At 40.0% G+C, this 26,068-nt stretch overlaps 1 protein-coding gene across 2 annotated transcripts in view; it reads left to right on the top strand.

The window, feature by feature from the left end:
* Positions 1–24,994, top strand: part of tmem117 (transmembrane protein 117) — a 112,311-nt gene extending 87,317 nt beyond the window's left edge. For both annotated transcript variants that reach the window (XM_007903723.2, XM_042335483.1), the window contains exons 6-8: positions 4,331–4,490; positions 21,932–22,061; positions 23,866–24,994. In XM_007903723.2, coding sequence (XP_007901914.1) covers positions 4,331–4,490; positions 21,932–22,061; positions 23,866–24,488 — 913 coding nt within the window. In that variant the 3' untranslated portion in view covers positions 24,489–24,994. The remainder of the gene's footprint in view (positions 1–4,330; positions 4,491–21,931; positions 22,062–23,865) is intronic.
* Positions 24,995–26,068: the final 1,074 nt, after the last annotated feature.

Raw genomic sequence — 26,068 nt, 5'->3', positions numbered from 1 at the left:
AGGTCCCAAGGGTTTGTTGATGCTCACCTAAATCCTAGACGTTACCTTAGTTTAAAGTTTGATTCCAGAAATGCAGCACTCTACATTACCGCACTGGAGCATTATATATCTTCTAATTCATGCATGCTTTTTGCCATGAGAGCATGTTTCAATATTTGACATTATTGTCACTTAAAAATTAGCATTTTAAAGACAAAAGGGTTGCCAGCTTCAGCCATTACAGTTGCTCGACTTGCAGTAACTGTCTGTTCCTTTCTGCAGTTCTACTCTCCCACTAAATTGTTTGTATACTGTCTGGTGTTAGAAATTTGGTATATCTAATCTTATGGGCAAACGTGCAATCAATCACAGCAATAATACTCCGAAAGCCCTTACTTCAAGAACCTAAGGCCTGTGCTTTGTTGTACACCATAGCTTAATCCTATTATACATCCCATATAAACTCATCCCTTTAGCCTGGTATTCTATTAGTTCATCTTGTCACACACAGTTGCACCAAGGAAGTGATGAAGCTGACTGAGATTTAGAATTCAGGGCTGCAGTTAATCAAAATATATTGTGAGTGCAGAAAATACCAACATCGGAGTATTTCCACAACCTTCAGTTCATTACAATACATTTCCTTTCTTTCATGGAGTCCTGTAGCTCAGTAGCTAGAGCACTCGCCTCGCAAGTGAGAGACCTGGATTCGATTCCTGGCTGTACAAAACATTGGGCAAGTTTCCTTACTTCACACGCTCCTGTTTACCTAGCAGCAAATAGGAGCCCGGTTGTTAGTTGATTAGCGGATCGTTTTTCCAGAGGTAATAATTCCTTCAAAAAAAAATTGGTCACTTCAATCGACGACTGTTTGTGGGACACTGTTGTGTGTAATTGGCTGCCGCGTTTCGCCCACAAAATATACAGTCAATTGTATATTCTGTGAAGCTCTTTGAGACCTCTCAAAGAAGTGATAAGGCGCGATATCAAATGCAAGGATTATTATTAATATTATTACAGGATTAGAGCAATTTGGAAATTAATTGTAAATATACATGAGTAACTTATCAATAACATAACACAGTTTAGCAAAGGGGGAGAAAATCCTCTAACTTGTAAAGCAACTTTCATGCAGTGAAATGTCCCAAGAATCAGAGTGGGAGCCCCAACAGGCTGGGAAAGGAGAGGTATAATAGGAGGAAGATAATTGAAGGCACAGTTCAAAGAGAGATGGTTTGAAAGCAGAGAGGAAGGGTGTAATGTGTATGATATACATTGCTGTGTGGTATAAAATGGAGCATGGTGAGGAAGATTTCTGTAATGAATGACCATGTCATCCTAGAAAGAAAAATGCACATTGTTCAATTATCTGTGCAATTATTATACAGCTGAAGCTGACTTTTAATAAGAAAGAGAGTGGTCTAATTTGGAAGATTTCTTGAAGTAATTGCTTAATAAGGATCTGAAGTTATGTAACTTAAGACTCCTCCTGATAATTAGAAGTATGTCATGTTGACCATAGGGCTTCACGCTGAAGTGATCAAAGTGAAGTCCCACAGTCATCTTGACATATTTCTAGTTATCGGGAGGAGATATGTCCAGAGTTGAGTTGCTCTGCGCCATAGGGAATTCCAAAGGGAAGAAATGCAGCAAATTAGACCCAACTGTTTCCTTTATTTTTCTGCTTAAAGATGTCATTGCTCCAGCAAATCCCCAGTCCAGCCATCCCTGCCTCCACTGTGTTTCTGGGTCTGGCAGAGTCGCTGAAATAGTGCTTATCCTTTCACATCCATCACAAGAGCACAGAACACTCACTGCCTGGTAATTGGGGTCAGGCTGCATATGGACAGGAACATTCAGCTGTCATTTTCTCAGCAGTCATATTTTAAGAGCAAAGCTGGCAAAGCAGCAAGAGGACTGTATTTGCATTTGTTGTTTAAATTAACTGTTTATTTGGCAGATTTGTTGCTGTTGGAATTGCAACAATTTAGCAATTCCACTGATGAATTGCCAATGAAGCAAATGTTTAAAATCACTGTGTGAAGCCAAGTTATGTATTCCCTTTGTGAGCCATGATGAGTTTATTTTATTCAGAATTAAGGTGAATGGCCAACAGAAATACATTTGTATCAGTTGAAGCATTCAACAGGATTAAGATCCTGAAAAAGACTGTTACATTAGGAGACTGTGTATTGAGATTTGATTTATAATACCATGAGGAGAATGAGCATGTATTATGGTGTATTTTACATTGAATTAAATGGAAATGGGTCATTTAGTCTAATTTGGCCATGTCTGTGTTTATATTCCACACAAATCTCCATCCCTTCTATTCCCCTCTCCTGTACACATCTATTGCCATGCATGAAACAAGTTTCCTCTTGAATAATTTGATTCTTTTCCTTCAACTATAGCATACAGTAGTGAGTTCCACATTCTCACCGCCCTCTGTGTAAAGTATTTCCTCCTAGACTCCCTTTTAGATTTGCTACATAACAGCTATCATTTTGGCTCATTGGGAGCAGCCTATCAATTGTCAGCCCTATGAATCTTTCTGGGATTTTAAACACCTCCAACAGGTCTTCAAAGGTGAAAAAACAAGTTGAACAATGATCATAGCAATATTGATTTTGAAATTGGGGATAATGGAAATGTTTGCAAAAAGTGAGCATGAGGATGGAGAATGAAGGTCGGGGAAGAATCATTCAGGCCAAGTCATTTCTTGTGTTTTGTTCAAAGTGTATGAGCCGTGTTAAAAAAACTTCTCTGGATGAGCGAGCAGTGTTCAAATTGTGGACAAGTTTGGGCTTTAGGGACAGCAAGTGTTGTTCAGGGGAAAATTAATGTTTGTCTGTCAAGAAAGAGGAAAGCTAAACTACTTAGATGCTGCTTTAACAGTGGAGGTGTTAGTATTCCATTTTCAAATTAAACGAAAAAATGCACATAAATGTTGCTGTTCTGTAATATTAGATCTTGCATTTAGAATATGACAATTACCGTATATGTAAATATCTTCGGGTATAATAATTGCCGCGGAAATCACGAAACCGCTCCAGGATACATAAAAGTAAAACATTGCAAAATAATTTGCAGAGCAAAACAAAACACCTTACCTGTGACGACGGGAAGTGTCGGAGCTGTGTTCACGCATGCGGCAGCCTCGTGAAAAGGGTTTGAATTGTAAGGTATTTTATTGCGTCCCGCTTTACTGGTATAATAATAAGAATCCTTGCATTTGATGTAGTGCCTCATCACGTCGTTGGGACACCTCAAAGCACTTCACAGAATATACTGTAAAGTGAATTGACTGTATATTTTGTTGGCGAAAATGGGTATATTGACCCATTTTCAGTTTAGTTTCTTTTAATGTGGGTCATCCCCGAAAATTTGTCCACTCAAAAAGATAAAATATTGAGGATTCCGCGAAAGTTCGACTCTTAAATAATTACATATATGGTACTCTGTAGTGGGTAGATTATGCAAAGCCTGATAGACTGGAATGTCTGATCCCTAGTCTGTGTTATTTGCCAATGCCAGCTGGTTTGGCAGTGGGGCACTGCAATTGGCCTCACCAATTACCAGAGAAGGCTGAAACTTTGGCTAGGATTCCTGCTTTGACTGATATATAGCAACCCAAATCAGGCTTGGCTTTGATGCTGTCAAAAATCATGCTGATATTTACTGTCCAGGTTAATCACGTGAAGAAGGATTACTTGGGTGAGGTGCTAGAGGGATTATTAAGTCTTCGGGAGATGAGAAATAGGAGAGAAATTCAAAGGGCATCGTAGGGGGGAAAAAAAATACTTGTCAACTCCCTTCGGTGATACAAAACAGTAAAATTGATAATACTGGTGTACAGCAAAATGCAAATGCAAATTGTTTGTGTGTGGCATTTGGTACATACCTTAATGTTTATGATCACTGTCAAGTAACATGACAAATTCAGCATAACAATTCAGCATTTAATTTGACATCACAAATTAAAGGAGTGCTGAATCTTTTCCATCATCAGCGATTGTGATCGTGGTTGATTCACCCTGGATGTGTATGGATATTCCAGGTGTCTCACCTGTTGGCAGGTGGGTCTTGCTTTGGTTATGGGAGTAAACGTCACAGCATCCAGCTGAAAGAAAAATATATAGAGCAACACAAAAGATGGGGAAAGGACAATATGTGAATTAAACAGGCCATCTCTTTCTAAACTATTTGTCTTGGAGAAAAGTTAATAGCCAATGTTTCCTTTGTAATTCTTTGCTTTGAGAGTTGACGGAAAGCTTTGACCATCCCACCCAGCACGTTTTATTTACTAGCAAGCAACAAATAAAAATATATTTCTGTCTTGTTTTCACAGGTCAGTGCTGATCTCCCTGACATCTGTTGTTGTTATTGTCATTACCACTGACTGGATCAGTTGGGACAAGTTGAACCGAGGATTTATGCCAAGTGATGAAGTCTCCAGAGCTTTCCTGGCCTCGTTTGTCCTAGTCTTTGACCTCCTTATAGTCATGCAGGTATTGCCAAATTATTTGTTAACTCTTCCGAAGCTGAAATTTGGTTTCACAGTCAAAATGCATCTAAAGAGAGTGAAAGACGATATTGTGAAACTGTCTTTATGATCTGCATATTAATGTGAACATTTTAGTTGCTTTGCTTTGAATCAGATCACATTTTGGTAGGGTTCACCTGAAGTCCTTCCCAAAACATAAGGTCCATCTTTGTTGGGAAAGAAAATCAGTACATGAAGGACATCACTAAACATTAAAGTATGTTGGAGTGTCTTAGCATGTGCTAACTTTGTTTTTATCTCTTTCAGTGCTTCTTCTCCACAAGCTGCAGGTCATTCAGAACTCTGCAGCTTGTGTACGTCCCGCACCAGGCTACGCGACCACATCATTCCCACCCTCGCTCGCCTCCACTGGCTCCCCATCCCCCAGAGGATCGAATTCAAGATCCTCATCCTCACCTACAAGGCCACATTCATGGCCTTGCACCCTCCTACCTCTCCGACCTACTATCCCCCCACGTACCTGCCCGTACCCTCCGTTCCTCTGGCTCCATTGCCAGTCAGCTCCACATCCCCCGCCCTAACTGCCCTACCATCGGTGGCCGGGCTTTCAGCCTCTCAGCCCCTAGGCTCTGGAACTCCATCCCCCAGTGCCTTCGCTTTGCTTCCTTCATTTCCTCCTTCAAGGCCGGTCTCAAGACCTTTCTCTTCAACCGTGCCTTCAGCTCCCCTCTCGACTCTCTACCCCCTCCTCGCTTCCTCCCTTCCCTCCCCTCACCCTGACCATTTCCCCCTGCTCGGGTCCCGACCCAACTGTCCAGCGCCTTGGGACGTCCTCCCGACGTGAAAGGCGCTCTATAAATGCAATCTTGTTGTTGTTGTTGTTAAGTGTATGATAATACACACCTTAAAACGCATCATTCCAAGACAACAACAGTGTATAAAAATAGGTCACAATGTTTCAGTTGTAGGTTTTCAATGTGATTTTAAAATGCCCTCAATGTGAAGCTTCCAACCAATGCTTTCTGTCAGATATAAAGAAAAATCAGTTGCAGGAAGAGTTGTTTGCGATATTTTTTAAAAACCATATACTGTTGTATAACTTAGTTTTCCAGTGAGTCTTGTCAAGTGACATTTTCAGATTGTATTTTGTCCTTGTATATCGCCTTCAGTTTCTCTCCTGTTGTCTCTTGCTACACTGCAGCTTCTGCAGCCAGCTGCTTATACCATGGTTGCTCAGGGTTGCCATTAGTGTTGTTCTGTACTAGACCAACAAGAATTGTGCATCTGTAAGCAGTTGATTTTCAGGAGAGTTCTTTTTCTTCCATGACTGAGCATTCTGCTACTACTGCTACAAAATGATCCATTTAGGTGCTTGGCTGAGAATCAGTGAAGTGCATTTAGTGATAGGGCAAGAATTAAAAACAATTTTTAATCAAAACTGACTCCAGTTGGGAGCACTGCTTTCTGTTTCTTAAATGTGTAAGTAACCTTTTTTAAAGTCTGCACGTACAGAGTATTACATAAGCTTGCAACGGAAGCTTTGGCATGTTTTCTGTAAGCACTATGTGATTAAGGAATGAACAAAAAAGCTGAACTATTGTAAATTGGTTCCTTTGGATTCAGATGCACCTCGGCATGCACAATATATCGAGACTGATTTTTCTTGTCTCTTGTAATCTAGTGGAGGAAAGGTATGTATGTGTATATCAGGCAAGCTTCCCACTTTCTATGCAACCTGATTCCAAACTGTGGTACTGTTATCCAACTGCTGCAGAAGCTATTGATAATGGGAGTTTAAAAGGAGTCGGTTTAAGACATGCCTTATCCTATTTTTATAATTGCATGATTTCTGATATTTGTATTATAATGCATTTCTATATTTAGCGTAGAAACATTTTCTTTCCCAAAATCTCATCAATAACTTCTGAGCTGGTGGTCAGACAGCTGGTGCCAGGGTAGTGTTACTATAAACACAAAGGCTGGTTTATGTGGCTGCTTGTGCACATACACTTGGCAGGAAGAGAAAGTGTTATCAAGCAATGGATTAAAAAGGTGATAGCATTTGTACTAAACATTTTAAAATCTTTTTTTTGAGGTTTGCTGGAAAAGGTTTGAAATACAGAAATTTCAAATGAGATTTCTTAATGTGGACTCCAAATGATAATTCCTTTCAGTAACCAGAAATGCATCCCAGAGATCCACAGGCAATGCACTTTTACATGATAGAAACATGGATAGAACAGTGATAGAACAGGTTCAACAGATAGAATGGCCATCTCCCGTAGACAGACTGGATGGCCTCCTTCTGGTCCTATGATAAAAGGCCTGTTAAATAGTGGACTGGCTGGATCCTTCTGAATTATCTCTTCATTTCAAGTTAATTTAAGATCTTTTCCATGGCATCAAATCCTAGTTTGCCGTCTAATTCTTGCTAATACTAATCTGCTTTACATAATGCTTTTCCAAATTTGTGTGGGTGCTTAGTAGGCTCTGATCTGAGAGATGAAGCGGTAGTTACTGTTGTTTCACAGTTGATGGAAATGTGTTAGGACACGTGAGAGGACAAGTGAGCACTGGCATTTCTGCTGAGACACAGGAGTCTGTGAGTTGGCAAGTTAATGTCGTGACAAAATAAATTGCAGCTTTTTCACAGTGTTCTTTCCCTTTGATGAAATCCAAGAATGCAGTTGAATACATACTGTAGTTAACTTTGATAATAAAGACTCAGTGCTGCTCTTTTTGAATGAATGTCATTCAGGCAACTACTTGAGAAGCTTTCCATGCCTGAATAATTGGCTGCATATTGAGAAGATACTGCTGTCTATGTTAATATTTTCTGGTTATTTTAAACATGCCTTACACCTCTACATGGGGACATGGTGTACTTGCCTCTGGGTAGCATGATATCAGACCTCTTAAAAGAGAATTCTGCTGATTCATTAAGTTTTTTCACTTGGGCTGGTATTCAGGATTGATGAGATCAAATGGACTGAAGGGCCTTCTTCATCAATGTGATTCTGTGGCTACAATACGATATGTCACCTCTCGTCACCATTATAACAAATATTGCTTGTTCTAATTAAATATAAAATTAACCTGCAAGTGACAGTGGAATCTATTGGAATCAAATGTATGAGCTTAAGAGGAGCTGTGAATCAATGGGAAGAAATTAGTTATCCAATATGCTGAATATCCAATAAAACATTATTGAGATTTCAAAGTTGTGTCCTGAAAAATGGTGAACTTGTGTCCCACAGAAAGTCAGAGACAGAGGAAAGGTTACTTACAAATCTTAGAAATGTATTATTTCTTTTAAAGAATACAGATCAAAACCTGTAATAGCTAGTATCACACATCCCTCATGTCCAGTGGCGGTGACGGGTTTTGCAATAGGGTGGGCGAATGGGTCATTAATGGCACCGCCTTCAATTATACCAGTTTTTAATTTCAGACATGTTATCCTGCCACCCACCCCACTACTCCCTATACCTTCGGCACTGCTCAGTGCCACTCCTACTGAGTGTTATTTTGTTTGTCTATTCTCTGACTAAACAAATGCTGCAGCATAACTCCTGGGTGTCCAAATTTGTACTTTGCCTTTGCCATGTTTGAGATTAACAATTGGAAGCACATATTATTCCTGAGCAGTGTGGGAGGATTTATACCGCAGAGAAGGTAAACATTGGCTAAAAGTTTGATAGTATATTCTTGTTAAATTTTAGTTTTGTAGTTTACAGGAGAAAAATAAATACCATTATAAATACCTACTCTTGCTGGCAGATGACTCCTATGCATTCTATTTTTGAAAAATCATTATTTTGAAGAGGATTTGTGTTCAACGAAATTCCTGTGGATCCCTGTACACTGTCTTGCAAACAAGTTGGATATCCAGAGGATTACAGTTATGAACATGAACTCTGATTAGAGTATTTTGGAATGTATCCACTCATTATCTTGTGGACGGATAGCTGTTAGTTAAAACAGTATCCATTGCCTTCGTTCCTCCGGGTCTGGCCTCCTCCTCGTCGCCCGAGTCCTCCGCTCCAACCTCGGCGGCCGTGCCTTCAGCAACAATGCCCCGAGGCTCTGGAACTGCCTTCCTCACTCCCTTCATCTCGTTCCCTCCCTTCCCATTTTCAGGTTTCTGCTGAAGACCTTTCTTTTCGACCGCGCCTTTGGTCACCTTCCTCCCCTCCCCCTGGCTTGGTCCCGAGATCCGTTACTGTATAGCCCTCTGAGACGCCGTCTGGCATGGAGAGCGCTATATAAATCCAAGTTGTTGTTATCCTTTTCACTGTGGTTAAACTATGGCCAGTGATCAGTTCATTAACACCTGTAGCATTCAAAACACAACAAAATCCAGTGAGATGAGGACCTTGCCAAAAGCTTGACTTTATGTTGTTGAAGTGATAAGTTTTAAAGCAGGAATTAAAGGCAAAGAGAGAGGGACAAGATGGAGGGGTAGCGGAAGAGAGTTCCAGAGTCTAGAGGCTCAGCCACCAAAGGGACCAGAGGAGGGAAGGAAGCAAAATGTTTATTAGATGATATAATACAGATCGTACCTCTCACACTGCCTCCATTTCATCTCCACAAACGGCTTCTCCTCCAGCCCCCGCATCACCTCGTGCAGTGTTCCTCAGGGCTCTGTCCTTGGTCTCCTTCTCTTTAATATCTATTGGCTCCCTCTTGGTGACATCATCCACAGACATGGGATCAACTTCCATATGTATGCGGATGACAACCAACTGTATCTCTCTGCCTTCACCCTCAACTCCAGGACCACTGCTGTCCTGTCAGACATCAAGTCCTGGATAAGAGCTAACTTTCTTCAGTTGAACATCAACAATACCGAGTCCCTCCTAATTGGCTCCCATCAGCGCCTCCATACCTCAGGCGCTCACAGTATGACCATCCATGGAGGCACATTCCACTTTACTAAGCCAGTCCGGAACCTTGGCATTTTGTTTGACCCTCAATTATCCTTTCTACCCCACGTTTGTGCCATGACCCGCTCTGCCTTCCCCTACCTCTGCAACATCGCCCGGCTCCGCCACTGCCTCACACTGCAGGCCCCGAAAACCCTCATACATGTATTCATAACATTCAGGCTTGATTATGTAAACTTCTTGCTTGTTGGCATCCCCAACTCCTCCTTCCATAGGCTGCAGATCATCCGGAACTCTGCAGCCCGTGTCCTCTCCCGCACCAGGATCCATGACCCTATCACCCCCATCCTCGCCCGGCTCCACTGGCTTCCCATCACACAGAGGATACAGTTCAAGATCTTGGTCCTCACTTTCAAAGCCTTCCATGGCCTCGATCCACCCTACCAACATCCCTCCGCTCAGCGGGCTCCGGCCTGCTTCTCGTCCCCCACCTCGCCCGCCCCACCATTGGCGGGCGGGCCTTCAGCCACTCTGCCCCGACCTTCTGGAACTGCATCCTGCCCTCCTCTTCTCCCCTTCCCTTGCCTCCTTCAATACCCATCCCAAGATCCTCCTGTTCGACCGTGCTTTCGATCACCCTCCTTCTCCCCACTGCCCTCCATCCCCTCCACATTCCCGAACCCCAGCTTGGGTCTGAAACACTGTCCAGCCCCTTAGGATGTCCTGCCAATGTGTAAGATGCTATACAAATGTAATGTTGTTGTTGTCATCGTCAGTTGACTTGTTTCAGTCTTCGTGTTTGAAAGTAACTGAATTGGCCACTCCAGTACGCTGTTATTTAGACTGGGAGGAGGAAATTACATGGGTCTGATATAAACATTCTCTTAGGATCCCAGTGCCTTGGGATGTCCTCCCAACATGAAAGGTGCTGCATAAATGTAATTTGTTGTATTTGTAGTAGTAGTTCTAGTAGTTTTGTTGTAAATGGCACATGTGCCTGCAATTTCCTGGTTGTGCTGCTAAACTTACTGTTGTGAACAAACTCCAGCTCAGCATTCTCGTAGTGGAAGGCGAGCCTTTTATTCAGATACCCTGTCCTGAAATTCATTCAGTTCCCTTTGTGATTGAGATTTGTAACGTTTCCAGGGCAGAGGTGGAGGTTACTGGTTAAGTACAGTGCCACCCTGCAGAAGCACCAGTGAACCAGGAAACAGGATTGATTGCTGCTGGAAAGAAAATGGGATCATAAATCATCGGAGACAGTGTCGGTTAATCGAAATAATTTTTTTTACAAACTGGTGCAGAAGTACTATTGTTCTCAGAGGTGGGAGTGTTCTGGCCAACAATTGCCCCCACGACCTCCCCACCTCCAAATAAAATTGGTCATTCACTTCATGCTATCTGTGAGATACTGCTGTGTGCCACTGCTATATCAAATGTAAGGCTTGTTAAACTGGCTGCATGTTTACCTGCAAAATATGCACTCACTACACTTTACAGTAGAATCCTGTGAAGCACTTGGAGATATCATCCTGACGTGAAAGAAACATTTGTAAATGCGAGGATTATTATTCTTATTTATCATTCCTGTAAAATATCCAGGATCTCTTCTAGATTTATCAGCAATGGGAACGTGTAATTGAATAGTTGATGTGTGAAAACAGTAAATAACTTATGCTGTAGTGAATACCCCATTAGTTGCAAGTGACTGTTCACAGTATCCAAGGTGGCAGCTGAAGTCGATACTAAGGTTTTTGGAGGGTGATATTTTCTGGCTGCTTTGATAATACTGAAAGGGATGACAGTACCACTTTAAAAAGATTTTTTTAAAAATCTTTGTTCTCCCAAATGCCTTCTGAGCACTAAAAGGCTTACAGACCAGACTTGCGTGGCACGTTGTTGTCCAGGGAAAATCTACTGCTTATAAAGAGTTGAAATTGCATTTCTTTCAATCTGCATCCAATAAGTCAGCTTTGGCAGAGAGGTCTGACAAGCTCTGGAGGTGGTTAATCCATCACTTGGTGGTACGACGTATAATACAACAAACATGTTTTAGACAGGTTAAATTGAATTTCCAGCCACAGCTTGTCTACTTAGCAAAGTAAGTGTAATATTTAGACTCTTTCCGAAGGAAAACACAATTTTTTTTCAATAATTCATGTCAATATTTCAGGACCACAAATAATATATGGAGACAGTATATGGAAAAATTGGCCATGGTGTGATATTAAATCACATAACTGGGGTTATATTTTTCATCACATTCATTTATACTACAAATTTTGCATTGCATTGTATTGATATGAAAAATATTGATGGAAAGCTAAAAACTGTTCCCTTTTGAGGCCTATTTTCCACTATAGAACCTGAGAAGTGCCCTTATGTGCTCTGAGAGTGATGATGCTGCAGATTTACTGAGTTATATTAAGGCTTTTCTGAATTATATAACAATACAATGATCATGTTTGACTTGGGGTTCTTATTTGTGAAACAATTTGTAAATCGTGGATCGTGTAGGTACCCAGATGATGATGATAATGTATGAATAATAATAATCTTTGCAATTGGTATAGTGCCTTTCACGACAGCAGGATGTTCCCAAGCATTTCACAGGATTTACTGTAGCGGGACTGTGTATTTGTTGGCAAATTTGTAGGCAAATAGTGCTCCTCTTTTTCCTCAGTTGAATTCCTATATCTTTAGACATGATGCTTGTTGCTCACTGGCTTCTGGAAGATGATACTATAACCAACGAGTCTTTGTCAGCGTGTATTTCCCAAGGCATCTTTCAGAGTTAGAAGGTTTTAATGTGGCAGAATAAGCTTCATGGATTTGGATTTGTCAGAAACATCTGTTTCACTGGATTCAAAATAAATGCAATACATGGCGACATTATCTTTCCATAACATTACAAATCCTGTTCAAGTGGCATCTCCATTATCTAAACGTTTGTTGATTGGTGCACTGAGATTCATACAGTTCCAGCAGTAAAGGCTGTGGGATTTTCTTTTATTACAAGGCTTCAGAAAACCTTGAGCTTTTTAATTCTGGCATTTCACATGCTCAAAATAAAGCTGCCAGGTTGTTGCAAAAAATCTGTTCATAACTTTATGATTGTCAGATTGTACAGCTCACACCATGCATAGTTTTCCTCTTTGCCCAGAAATCTTGAGCAGCAAGAGACACATTTGTGCAAATCTTTCTGACAATCCAAAAGATCTGAACTGACTGAGGTAGGTTCAAAATTAAGTATGTTCACCCCAAAGGAACTAGAATTTCTAGAAGTTTCTATAAACACAGTCTTCAGGGATTTGTGTTTACTTTACTGGCCCAATTATTCCTACCCCAGATTCCTACAGTCTTCTTTTTAAATAGCTAGCTCCAAGGCGAGATACAGGGTGTACAGCAATGTTCTACAACTATAAATACTTTTTTCATCTACTAGAAAAATCCCACAAAGTTGGGATATAACAAGCAAATCAAAGCCCTTTAGTTGGTAAAGCTTTTGAAACTCACTCAAGTTAAATTATAAAACTGTTGAGACTTTCTTTGCTGCAGAGAGCTGGAGATTATAACAACTCATTGCAATTCTTCATACTCTTTGGCAAACTTTTTGTGGTCATGCTTAAAAAGAGCTGTTCAGAAGTAAGTAAACAAGGCCATAAAGTAGCACTTAATAGATTAAAATCTTAAATAAGCTGTCCGTGAAAATGATAAATTTAGGCTTTAAATTTTAATGACCAAAATCGCATTCTATTTACTTTGCATTTTTTAATGACCTTCCCAGTTATTTATTCCTTCATTGTGTTTGGAAATTTCCATCAATTTAAAACACTAATATTTTAATCTGAACTTTGCTGTTCAAGTAGAGTCATTTAACTTGTAAGTAATAGAATATGTAAATTTTATTGAACATTTAACGTAAAGCATTGAACACAAATAATTTACATTGTCAAATGTGTTATTAATCTGCTCTTAGAATTTATTTCCCCATATCCGGGATTTGGAAATCAAGCCACAAATTTTATGAGTTCAGCTGCTAATTGGCAAATGCACTCTTGCATGTCTAACCTATCCAGGAAATATATTGTTGAAGGCTCAACAACTTTAATATGTTAAATACCAATCAATCCAAGACTGCATATATATATAGCTGTACTGAAGAGATTTATAGGCAGTATAGTGACCAGTATGTATTCCAATATTTCTGTTTTTTTCTGTAAAACTACGAGATCAACATGATGTGAAAATGGTAGATGTATTAAGGTTTTTAAGTATCCCATTTTATTCTTATTTAGAACCCAAGTAAAGGACCAAGATCCATTGACATGAATGCCACAGCTTTGGCAAAGAATAATTGTTAGAGCGGTAAGAAGATGATTCTATTCAGTAGTAACAATAACAGCTCTATCCATAGTCTTTACGGTAGTTACAAACAGAGATAAAATCACTTGAGATGCATAGGACCGATTAGGGCACCAAAAATGATGGCCCAAATTGTTACAAGAGACATTGATATGACAAGCAGCATTGAACGACAATTCATTGCCTGATCTGATGGTCAGAGAGAATGGGCATGAAGGCTTTTCGTGCCTGCAAGAATAACATTGGTTACTTCACTGGTACAGGCAGGAGGATCAGAGCTGTGTTTACATCAGGGTTTAAAAAACATTGTTAGAAGTTTTTTTTCCACGCTAAAGATTCCGCAAGACAATCCCAGTTAGGTTTGCGGTGGCACATGTTTTAGATGAATGATCTGTTGGAGTTTTCTATTACAGATGCAGTACAAGTACATGTTTTGGTGCTGAATTATAGCTGACCACATTGGCAACGGTCCAAGATCTACTTCTTGATATAAAATACACATAAATTGTTAACTGCTACATTTACAATATTTTTTAAATCAGTGTCATCTATTTTTAATGGCCGATTTTGAAAACCCTAAAAAGTTGAACAAACAACTCATACTATTTTGAAGTATTTTTTCAAGTGAAAGCTAGCCTATTTATTAAATATTGAACCAGTTTGAAATTGAAGTTCAGGATGGACTTTGTAAAGGCAGGGAAAGAATACCAAAGTCAAGGGAATTAGAAGAAATTGAAGAAAAATGTCAACATAAAGAAAATGGGACATTGTGAAGCTTTACTCGGTCTGTTTTTTTTTGGGCCTTTCGAATGTCCATTACAGGAGCCCTGGGACATCACCCTGTGTGAAGGGTGCTATATAAATGCAAGTTGTTATTGTTGTCATATATGCATTCTGTAGGAAGTAATAAAGATTAGCTCATGTTTGACAAGTTGAGTGACAGGACACATAACAACATAACCCTGCTAGTGTGTTACCATATATTATTAATGTGATTAACAGAATGCAGACCCATTGAAAAGGAACTGTGTGCGTGTGTGTATTTTATCCAAATGGTCCATAAGAGTTGAATAAAGGGATCCAATTTTTAAGATTAAATATAATTTAACATATTTTACATCATGGCTTTGTTTCCACAAATAGTGCAAGAGTAAGACCACATTCTGTTTGACATCTTTAGAGGAATGTCAATATTTTATGATGGACCACTCAAATATGATTATCCAATGCATTAATCAATGTTTTCTGTTCTGGGTATGTTCCAATGGAATAACTGCCTCACAATTATTCGACTTGTGCTGTTTTTTGTTACTTGCTTCAAACAAAATGATAGTTTTCCAGGAAAATCTTGAGTGTGGTTATATCAGACATTTTTCCAATGAAAAGCGTGGAGCAGTGATAATCCCTCACACAGACACCAACATCCTCCCACAAGATACCCAAAGTATCTCACTAAAATCTCCAAATGAAAGTGTACAATGGTGGTAGGAAATAGCGAGGAGTTTAGTCTACCCATCCAGGCCATGATACTTATTCAGTAAGGTGGAAGATGACTGATGATACCGTTTCTGAGCCTCCGCTAGTGTATGGGTAACAATATTGAGGCAGAATATTGCTAACTTGTTTTTTTGAGTAGTGGATTGGGTGTAGTACGGTTTGACTACATTGTAATGCAGTGTTTTATGGGGTCCAGATCATGCATGTATAATGAGTCACAATGTAGTGCTGGTCAGCACTTCTGGGTTGGCAGGTCACAAATGGCATTGCTGCTGACTTCACCGAAGTTCAGCATTCAGGAAGCCAGTATTGACCCACATTTCCCGTACGTGGTCCACTTGCATTATATACAGACCCATAGTATACCAAATCAAAATGTAATGGGGGATGACTATGCTCTGTGCTATTTCATGTACACTTTATATCACACATTTGTATAAGGAAGCCTTTACCTTCACTTCTTTGAAGCAGCTGCATTATATTGCTCAGCAAAATGTGGAGTACGGGTAGAAAAAAATACCTTTTACCAGGAATGGCGGATGAGTTATTCTCCTTTATTGATGTTTATCATTCATAAAAGCTTGTGCACAATCTTGCTAAGTTCCATTTGATCTGGTTTCCTTTACAATCAACTAGATTGGTTACTTTAGATTCTAACTCTCTTTAGCAATTCCAACCCATCTTTCTGTTATGGTTAATGGGTTACCATTCTCTAATTGTTTCCCTTTACACTGGTGATCACAAAATCTCACTGCATGCCTCTTGTTAATTTATATCTCTAATGTTTATTTTTCCTTAAGTTTTTTTTGTACTACATATAAACTGACTACTTTCAAGATCTATGTGTATAATAATAATAATTAATAATAATCCTTGCATTTGATATAGCGCTTTTCACGTCGGGAGGACGTCCCAAAGCGCTTCACAGAACACACTGTAAAGTGAATTGACTGTATATTTGTAGGCGAACGCGGCAGCCAATTGCGCACAGCAATGTCCCACAAACAGTCGTAGATTGAAAATGACCAATTTATTATTGTTTTTGGTTTTGGAGGGATTATTATTAGGCTCTGTGTGGAGTAAGGAAACTTGCCCAAGGTTTCGCCCTCTGCCTGGAATTGAACTCAGGTCTCTCACTTGCAAAGCGAGTGCTCTAACCACTGAGCTACAGGACTCCACGTGTGTATGTTATGTTTCATGTAAGAATCTCCAGTCATTGCAAGTTTCCGAACTTACATCCTTCTACTCTTGTATCCTTGTCTGGCCCCTATCAATGACGTCTATTCTAATTTGCTTTCATAATTGGCATCTCATGTCGTGTTGATAGTGTCAGTGAATGCCCTTGTATCATTCACAAATCCTTCAAAGTTAAACAACATTGTATAGCCCTATTTAATGCTTTTAGCTCCACTGTCCATTAGCCTCCATTTATCTGTGTTAAATGTAATTTACTGATCATTTCACCGAGTCACTTTAAATCCCTTTTGGATAATCTCTTCCTACATAATGCAATCAGTCATCTCCTAGAATTTTGTATTGTCAGCAAATTTAAAGGTACTAGTCATCATTTTCTTCTTCAGATATTTGATGAAGGTCATGATAAGAAGAGGCAAGGACTATAGGTGCAGTCTCATGACAGAATTACTATAACTATTTTTCCTATTACCTTGCCAACTTGCTTATCCAAAAGCATAACACATATAGACTCTTCTTCCATAAACAACCCAACATATACAATACAAAATAACATTTGTTTAGCACCTTTCACGTCGGGAGGATGTTCCAAAGTATTTCCTAACAGCTCTGGTTTGGCAGGAATTTTGCAATGAATTTTGCAATGAATTCTCATTTCACTAAAATTCTTGGGACCTGCTCCCTACTATGACATTTGATGTGTAGAGGAACATGCTTGCATTTTAGAGTTCTGTAAGCTTAGTGGGTGGGGACCTTTGGGCTATCTTGAGATCCCCTCAACCCAATAAACCCGAGTACTGACTGGGTATTTCACCTTCGCTGGTACTGATCATTCCACGGTCAGCCAACAACATGAGACATAAAAACAGTTCAGTATAAGCACAGCATTTTCCCTCCATTCAATATTTTAATCAAAGGGAAGAACAATTTTCTTGAGCTAGATGATGGCTTTATCTGTTAATGTTCAGAAAACCAACATGTGTAGCTAGCAACCCTGACTGATGTGACATTTTATTTGAATAAGTTCTTATAATTATTATAATAATGCATGAATACCTGTAATACAAGCTCTTTTTAATTTGATGTATTCATTTTGAAAGACAGTCAGGGCAGCTAAATGTAGCCCATTATTATAATACATACAAGATGCATTTCTGTGCTCTGTATAAAACAAAGAAGAAAACCCTATTGTTTACAGGAAAGGTTTAATGATGGTCTGGGAACTCCTTTCTTTCGCACCATAAAACCTCACACAACTCCTTTGTGTTGATTTTGCCAACTGGGGTAACATGCAAGAGTAAAGCTGTTGACAACAAAATTGTAAGACCCTGAGTTTAATACCAGAATTTAATAAGCTACAATGAAAGGCTGAGCCCAATGTTCCTGCAGCCTCAGATGTGTTCTAATAAATGTGTTGTATACACCAGTGAAATAAATCAAATCCTATGTACATTGTAGATTCATGCTCGCTCATCGTTCTTAACTAACTTTTCAACGACAGTTGAATACTTCTAAACTCCACAATATCTATCCAACTTTAATCATTGTTGTATTACACCCTACAATACACCAGCTGTCAAGTAAAGTAAAGCAATAAGAGGAACATCATAAAACCTCACCCTGAGATAAATAGTGAATTCTATATGTGTCACCTCAAATAAATCAGACTGTACTGTTTGATGAGTAAATACAACTTACCTATAAAAAAAACCATTTTGCTATTTTTTAAGCAAAGAAAAATGAAAACTAGAATATGCAGTGATAGAAATGTACCATTTAGTTCAGCAGTACAGTACCATCATCTTACCCATCAATTCTGTGATTTATGAGATCTAAAATACAGTGTTTGCAAACCACATTAGTTGTGTCACTACTTTTCTTGCTGGCCTTTTCTCAGCCTTTTATCGATTTAGGATTATCAGAAACTGGTAACAAAGTACATGCATTGATAATAACAGTTGAACTTCATTCAAGACTTCTGGGTTACAGGGTTGCTGCTGATGTCATGTTCTGTGCATTGCATTCTTGTACAGGTGCACTATGTACAGGAAATTACTTCCTACACGTGTGATACACTTGGCTTTTAGTGCTAAGTGGTTGGCTTCCTGCACTAAAAATGGCCGACTTCCAGATTATCAGGTCACCTGATAACTTGTGTGCACAAGTTGGGCGTATCACACTTCCAATCAGTGCAGTTCCACAGGAAACCAGTGCTGTAAAACGGGGACTATTACAACAGTTGCCCTGTATTGCAAGTATGTATTGCAGACAGTCCTCGTTTCCTCTCTGACTATTAATCATTGAGGATTTGTTACTTTCTCGGTGGGAGAGGAATATGATGAAATGACTCTGATGTTCCCATTTGTGTCAAAACAGTGTCACAGAATGACCACAGTATTTGTCATGAAACCTACGTTCCATTTATCTTGATATCACAAAACATGATCTAGATATTTCTGTACAATGTGCATTAGCAGCTATTTGCTTACTCTATATCTGTGTTTTACATGCAATCTATGATTCCTGCAGCATATTTTCTTAAATATAAATGTTGTGGCTGCCTAATTTGCATACCATCAGTAAATAAAAAACAATTTTAGACACAGGATGAGGCCATACCTTTTCCCTCTTTATGACCCTTCTTCATCCCCCTCTGCTTCTGTTTATGTAAGGCAAAACTGGAGACAGCAATTATAATGATGGCAGAAGATATAAAGATCAACAGCAAATTTTTACACAGGCACAAAGACCTTATCCAAGCGAAATAACTTGTGATGTTCGTTATAATTCTTGTGGTTTACGACAACATTAAAACGTTTCAGTTGTTTTAATGTTGTAACACACTCCCATCAATATCTTTTAGTCTCATTAATGATCTTAACTGGCTAGCAGTCTGAAAAGGGAATTATAGCACAAATATTATTTTGAATGTTAAAAGTTCAGAAATTAAGATACAAGCAATTTGAAATGTTGTCCTCCAAGACGTGATTGTGTCCTTGACCAATTAGGAATAATACTGAGACCTGCATTCTGAATCTGCAACACTGAAAATATTCAGCCTCTGGCTGGTTGTGTGGTATAAAAATCTGCAGCAGCCATGTCAGCATCTAACCGCCTTTGTTTTGGTTTGTTGAGCAGTTTTGGCGGTGATGAGAATTATTACAATTATTATTGGCTGAGGGCATAAATGCTGAGTAATAATAAATGTTTTACTGAGTTTTAGAAAATTTCTGATACTCCAGATTATTATCTTACAACTTCCTTCGCTGCTACAGATATCCCTTACTATTTGAAGGAAAGTGAGAGATGACACTGTCAAGAAGCAGAGAACTCCCATCAATAACTTATAAAATGATGCAGCTGCAAGCCTTTCTTTTGATTTGTGATAGCCACAGTAACATTTTTTTCTTGATTGAAACATAAAGGTTTCTTAACATGTTATATATTGCACAGTTAAACTGCACTAGAAGGGGAGTGAGTGCAGGCAGGCTGATGGCATCTCTTTATGTACAGTTAGAGGAGCTGACGAGAGAAACATGGGGGAAGAGGACCTCAAATGCAGTTTATGCCTCATCAATTAACTCTCTCAATAAAGAACTGAATAAATATTTGCTTCTTAGCAATCCTTGGAGGTTTTCGGGATAGGTGCAGAGTGAGGTGCAGAGTGAGATGCCAATGTGTACATTAGTTATCTTGTTTGACCCTGAACTGTCCTTTCTCCCCCACATCCGCGCCATGACCGGCACTGCCTACCACCACCTCCGCAACATTGCCAGACTCTGCCACTGTCTCACCCCTCAGGCTGCCGAAACCCTCACTCATGCATTCGTCACCTCAAAGCTCGATTACGGGAACTCCCTCCTCATCGGCCTTCCCAACTCTTCCCTTCACAAGCTGCAGATCATCCAAAACTCTGCAGCTCGTGTACTCCCACACACCAGGCTCCATGACCCCATCACTCCCACCCTCGCCCGACTCCACTGGCTCCTCATCCCCCAGAGGATCGAGTTCAAGATCCTCGTCCTCACCTTTAAGGCCATCCATGGCCTTGCCCCTTCCTACCTCTCTGACCTGCTGACTCCCTACCAACCTGCCCGTTCCCTCCGTTCATCGGGCTCTGGCCTGTTCCATGTCTCCCACCCGACCCGCCCTACCATCGGTGGCCGGGCTTTCAGCCTCTCTGCCCCCACACTCTGGAACTCCATCCCACGGTTCCTTCGCCTCACTTCCTCCCTTGCCTCCTTCAAGGCCGGGCTCAAGAACCTTCTCTTCAACCATGCCTTTGGTCTTCCTCCCACCTCTCTGCCTTCCCTCACCCCTACACTAACCCTCCCGCGTGACTGGGCCCTAACACCTGACTGTTCAGCGCTTTGAGACATCCTCCCGACGTGAAAGGCGCTCTATAAATGTAATTTTGTTGTTGTTGTAGTTTCTGTGGATCTAGAACCTGTCTTTTGGGTTAAGTCAGGATTGAATGATTGTGGTGTGAAGATGATTGAGGCTGTCAAATTTGTGGTGGTTTCAGTAGTCCGGTACCTGAACCGGGTGACTCCACAGTACTGATGACGGCATAGCCAGCCTGGCTTTTCGGCAGGACCCATATTATACTCTTTGCTCTGAAGGCATTTAAGCCTGGAACAAGTTGCCAAGAAAGTTGATACAGGCCACAGCACTAGACTCATTTAAAAAAGCAGTGTCATGCAGTACTGTGCGGTTGCGATCAGATGGGCTGAAAGGCCTCTTTCATCCAGACCAATCTTGTGATCTTGTCAAATCGAGATCCTGACTGCTTGTTAGATGGATATAACAAGCCCATGACACTATTTCTCTGCCTACAATCCTATAGATAAATTGGTAATTTTCCTCATTGTAGTCTGGGATTTTGCTGGCCCATATGGCAGTTGTGTTTGCCTCCAAAAATAGTCACTTCACTTGACAATAATTACTTGTGCAGTGTTTTGAAATATTTGACATAATAAGGCATTGTAACAATACAGATTTATTCATTTACTTTTTATATTTAAATGCAAATTCATCTGATCAGAATGAATGCTGTTTGGATACAGCAAAGATTGTTTTTTACAAAGGCTATGCGAAATGTGGAATATGTCGAATGAAATCGCTATGTGAAATAAAATAAATTCTAGCAAATGTAATTTTGGTTTGAATTACTTCAGGAAATTATACAGATTATACATTCAATATAAGAATGATTGTAATATCCCACTAGTGTAATAGGAATGGGAGAAAGTAAGCTGGGGTTTAATGGCACCTTTGTACCATTTTGGTTTTTAAAATCTTGGCAATGTATAAAGATTAGTCCTTGGAAAATAACAGCTGCACAAGAAAATAGAATAGAAATAGTTATTGGAAATGCAATAACAAAGGAAAAGCCTGGGTTTCTTGATGTGAATGCATTATAGTTACGTTATGTCAAAATAACTCAATGTCTCCAGGTCGAATTAAGCAATTCAATGTTTTTTCAATTGTTTTCCTTTGTTAGGATTGGGAATTTCCACAATTCATGGGAAATTTGGAAATCAACCTTCCTGGTCTGCCCATCTCACACATTCGATTACGACTCCCTCACTTCAAGAGAATATTCAAGGATGAGTATCATATCCACATCACAGGTAAATGACAAGCAAACTATGAACATTTAAATTTTTCAATATGTTAAAGAATTGGAATGTGAAAGCCCTTTTGCTGCTTTTGCTGTATTAATATGGGCTTGCCATTTATCCAGCAAAGTATTTAGACATTGCCAGAAGGAAGAAAGAAATACTCAACTAGATGAGCCTGAAAACAATTTCTAGAAATATTCTAGTAATTTTTTTTCTTGCACTTTAGGAAGTGCCAGTACATAGGTGATTGATTGTTATTTTTCATATTGCTGAACAATCATATTGTTGATTGAGGTGAGGGGGGGTGGTAAGGAGGGTCTCCATGGAGCTAAATTTTCTCCAAAGTAACATGTTTTGGCAACAAAATGTCAGAACTGAGCGAACTCTCTGTGGTGGTCTCGGTGGTCCAGTTCCTGAGCATAGCCAGGCTGACTCATCAGCAAGCCTACTTGTAAGGGCAGACTAGTCACTGGAGGCAGGGACTCTTCCCAGTCAGCTCCCGTTAACCCTGCAAGCCTAATGGGTAGGGTGGTCCTAGCTGAATAAGCAGTGGAAAAGCTTGCCAGGCAGTCCTTTCAATGGCAAACTATGTGGATTTAGCTGGTTAGACTCCAGAAGTACCCCAGTGCACACTCTGGGATCTCCGAACATTGACTTGCCGACCTGCGCCTAACACTTTCCAGAATTAGGTATATAAGATGCGTCCCTCCAGGGACAAAGTGTGCAATCCATTCCAATAAACATTTCTGGAATTTCCATGTCTAGGTGGGAGGCATGCAACTCTGTTTGGTTTGAGTACTCTTTAGCATGGTGATGGACTTCTGTATGTGTCAGACTCTTGGCTGTCCAAAAATTTTTTTCTTGCACCTAGGCTATTCCAACAATTAAACTGTTGACATTGTTGTTCAATCAATATTTGTCCCACAATGATCTGACTCTGTATACTTATATTTAAAAATATGCTTGATTAATTGAACTTGAATTTCATATATTCAGTAACAGAATAGTTCTCGAATGGTTATCTTCTGTGCCGACTGGCTACTTTTATATCCTTTTGGTGTGTAATCAACAAAAAGTACAAATTGATGGAAATGATTAGATTACATGATATATTGCAGTATTTAAAGGCATCTGCACATGCATGTAATTCTTCACAGAGAAAATTAAATTCCTTAATAACTGGGAAAGTTGCAAATGTGTAAAGCAAATGTAAAGGTTCATACAGCGTAGTGGTTCATAAAATGTGAATGTTTGCTTTGTAAAAAAAATGCATGTCTGCTTTACCCATCGGCTGATGTATACGAGTGCTTTGCATTGTAAAAATTGCAGTGCAGTGCCTATCAAACCCCCCTCCCTCCCCCACCACTCCCTCCGTTCAGCGAGCACCGGCCTGCTCCACGTCTCCCGCCCGCCCTGCCCTACCATCGGTGGCCGGGCTTTCAGCCTCTCTGCCCCCACACTCTGGAACTCCATCCCACGGACGCTTCACCTCATTTCCTCCCTTGCCTCCTTCAAGACCCTCCTCTTCGATCATGCCTTCAGTCGCTCTCCCACCTCTCTGCCTTCCCTCACCCCTACACTACCCCTACCCCATGCTCGGGCCCCGACATCTGACTGTTCAGCGCTTTGGGACATCCTCCTGACGTGGAAACCGCTCTATAAATGTAATTTTGTTGTTGTTGTTCCCTTTACCCTCTCTCCCTCCCTCCCTCCCTCCCCACCACCACTTTGCATAGAGTGTACCTTCGTGGGAATTAATCTGGCAAACTTAAGTCTATTATGATTTTGACAGTGTTATCGCATTTTCTTGCAGGTAAATGGTTTAACTATGGAATCATCTTTCTGGTATTGATTTTGGATCTGAATATGTGGAAAAATCAGATATTTTACCAACCGTATGAATACGGCCAGTATGTGGGGCCTGGTGAGAAAATCTATACAGTGCAAGATGCCGACTGCTTAAAGGATTTAAATAAAACTACTCTCAGCTGGGAATGGAGGTCCACTAATATTAGCCCTTTGACTAACAAGACCTACACCCACGGTGATCTATTTTTGTATAGCAGGTTTGTAGGTGCCAACTTGGGGGTCAAGTGTCTCGCTTTTGTCCCAAGCATCTTGGCATTTATCTTGTTTGGGTTCTTCATATGTTTCTTTGGAAGATTCCAGAAAAATGAACAAATTAAGGATAAGCCTGGTAGCTCGTATGTAAAGATTAAGACAAAGACACTTTCTCAACATAGCAAAGTTTCACATTTGGCTGCAGACGATGCAATTGTTATACAGGAAGAGCCTGAGAAGATGAATGATGACTATTTTGTTTCCACAGAGGTTACATTACCTAATCAACACAATATCACCTCAGGTTTATCTACTGAGGATCAGTGCGCTTTCAACCAGGGGCCACAGAGTAATGATATAACTGAGACTAGGTGAGAGAACTGAGTCTAATATCTCCTCTGTGAACCTCTGTGTTCCTTAAGCAAAAGCATTGGCTGATCTACATATCCAAATGCAATTTTAAAACAAGCGCAGGCCTTAAGTAGATTTTTAACCTTTTCATTTTTACAGATTTATAGACCTTTTTACATTTTGTGTTGGTGTACTTTTGACTTGAAAATCACAGTCCTAGATAACAAAGAAAATGCTAACCAAATTATTTAAGTGGTTCTTCTGTTGTAGAAAAGAAATCCCCATTCTTTTTAATAAGTATATCGTGCCTACACCTAGACATTTCTTAATGTCTTGCCTTCCACAATTGCACACAGTTTGCTTCAATGCTGTATTGAATTGTACTGTAATTTAGTCTCTGTCTCTAACACGAGGGTAAGATGTTAAGTACTTGTGTTTGTCGTGCCTTGAGAACTTCCATTTTTATTCTACTTGATGAATTTTAAAATCGATAAGAGGTCTTCATATTTACAAATAAACCCGTAGCTGTTGCTGACTTTTGTTGTGACATTGCCTGATACCCTGATGGACTTTTTGATCATGTAATTCTGTACTGTTTGCAGACAGCTTTACAAGAAATGATTGTGGCAGTGCTCTAGTTATGAACACTTGGCACCATTGCTTAATTGAGTGTGGTGCAGATAGTTCTGACAGCTGAAAGGAGGCATTTTGATTAATCTTTTTAATTCTGCTTTCATGGCTGCCTGCCAAAAAAGCAATGAAGGTGCAAGAAAAGAGGCAGTGATGGGTCAGAGGGTATGTGGATGACTAACTTTTATTACTAACGGAAGCACAAAGAAAGAATTGCGTTCACTGTAGCAGGTCTAACTCTCTAAAAATGTTGAACAAACATCACAAGTCTTTAATTTTATACTGTTCTCATTTGCATACCTGCTGGGTGATGCTGATGTGGAGTGACTATCACTCACTTTGGTTTAAAAGCCTTCTCCTGTTTTGATCCGTGTCACCTTTGAAATCTTTGGTTTCAAATGGGTCACCCTTGCCCATCATGAAGTTGTCCCTAACATTCCTGCAATATTGACAGCTCAGTCCGTGTGCCTTCTCTCGAGTCCAAGCTTGGGCTAACCTTCCGAGTTGGGGTTTCACAGCTCAGTGTTGATGACGTGAACTGGGACATGGGATGACATTTATATCGGCTGTCTTGAGTTGGGTTCACTGTGACCTATGCTCTCCCTGCCACGACTCTTTTACTGTCCAATCAAATATTTTCCTGTGTTCTAATTTTGCCAAATATGATCAATGTGTCTCCTTTCAGTTTCACTTTGCTCAGTGCTGACTTGTTCATAACTAAAACATTATTTTATATGATTTTCAAACTTTGCATTAATGCAAGTGACACAATTGTATCTGCACACATGTCAGGACTGTGAGACTAGAGAAATAAGGACAAAGTTGCCCAGTGTAAATATGGTGTTGTATAAATGATCATGCTGAAAATAGGACATAATAGGACATAATAATGTACCTTCTTTGTTCGCCCACAAATATACAGTCAATTCACTTTACAGTGTGTTCTGTGAAGCGCTTTGGGACGTCCTCCCGAC

The sequence above is a fragment of the Callorhinchus milii genome, unplaced genomic scaffold, assembly GCF_018977255.1.
Source record: "Callorhinchus milii isolate IMCB2004 unplaced genomic scaffold, IMCB_Cmil_1.0 Scaffold5, whole genome shotgun sequence".
Taxonomy (NCBI): domain Eukaryota; kingdom Metazoa; phylum Chordata; class Chondrichthyes; order Chimaeriformes; family Callorhinchidae; genus Callorhinchus; species Callorhinchus milii.
This window is presented reverse-complemented; position numbering and strand designations above follow the sequence as displayed.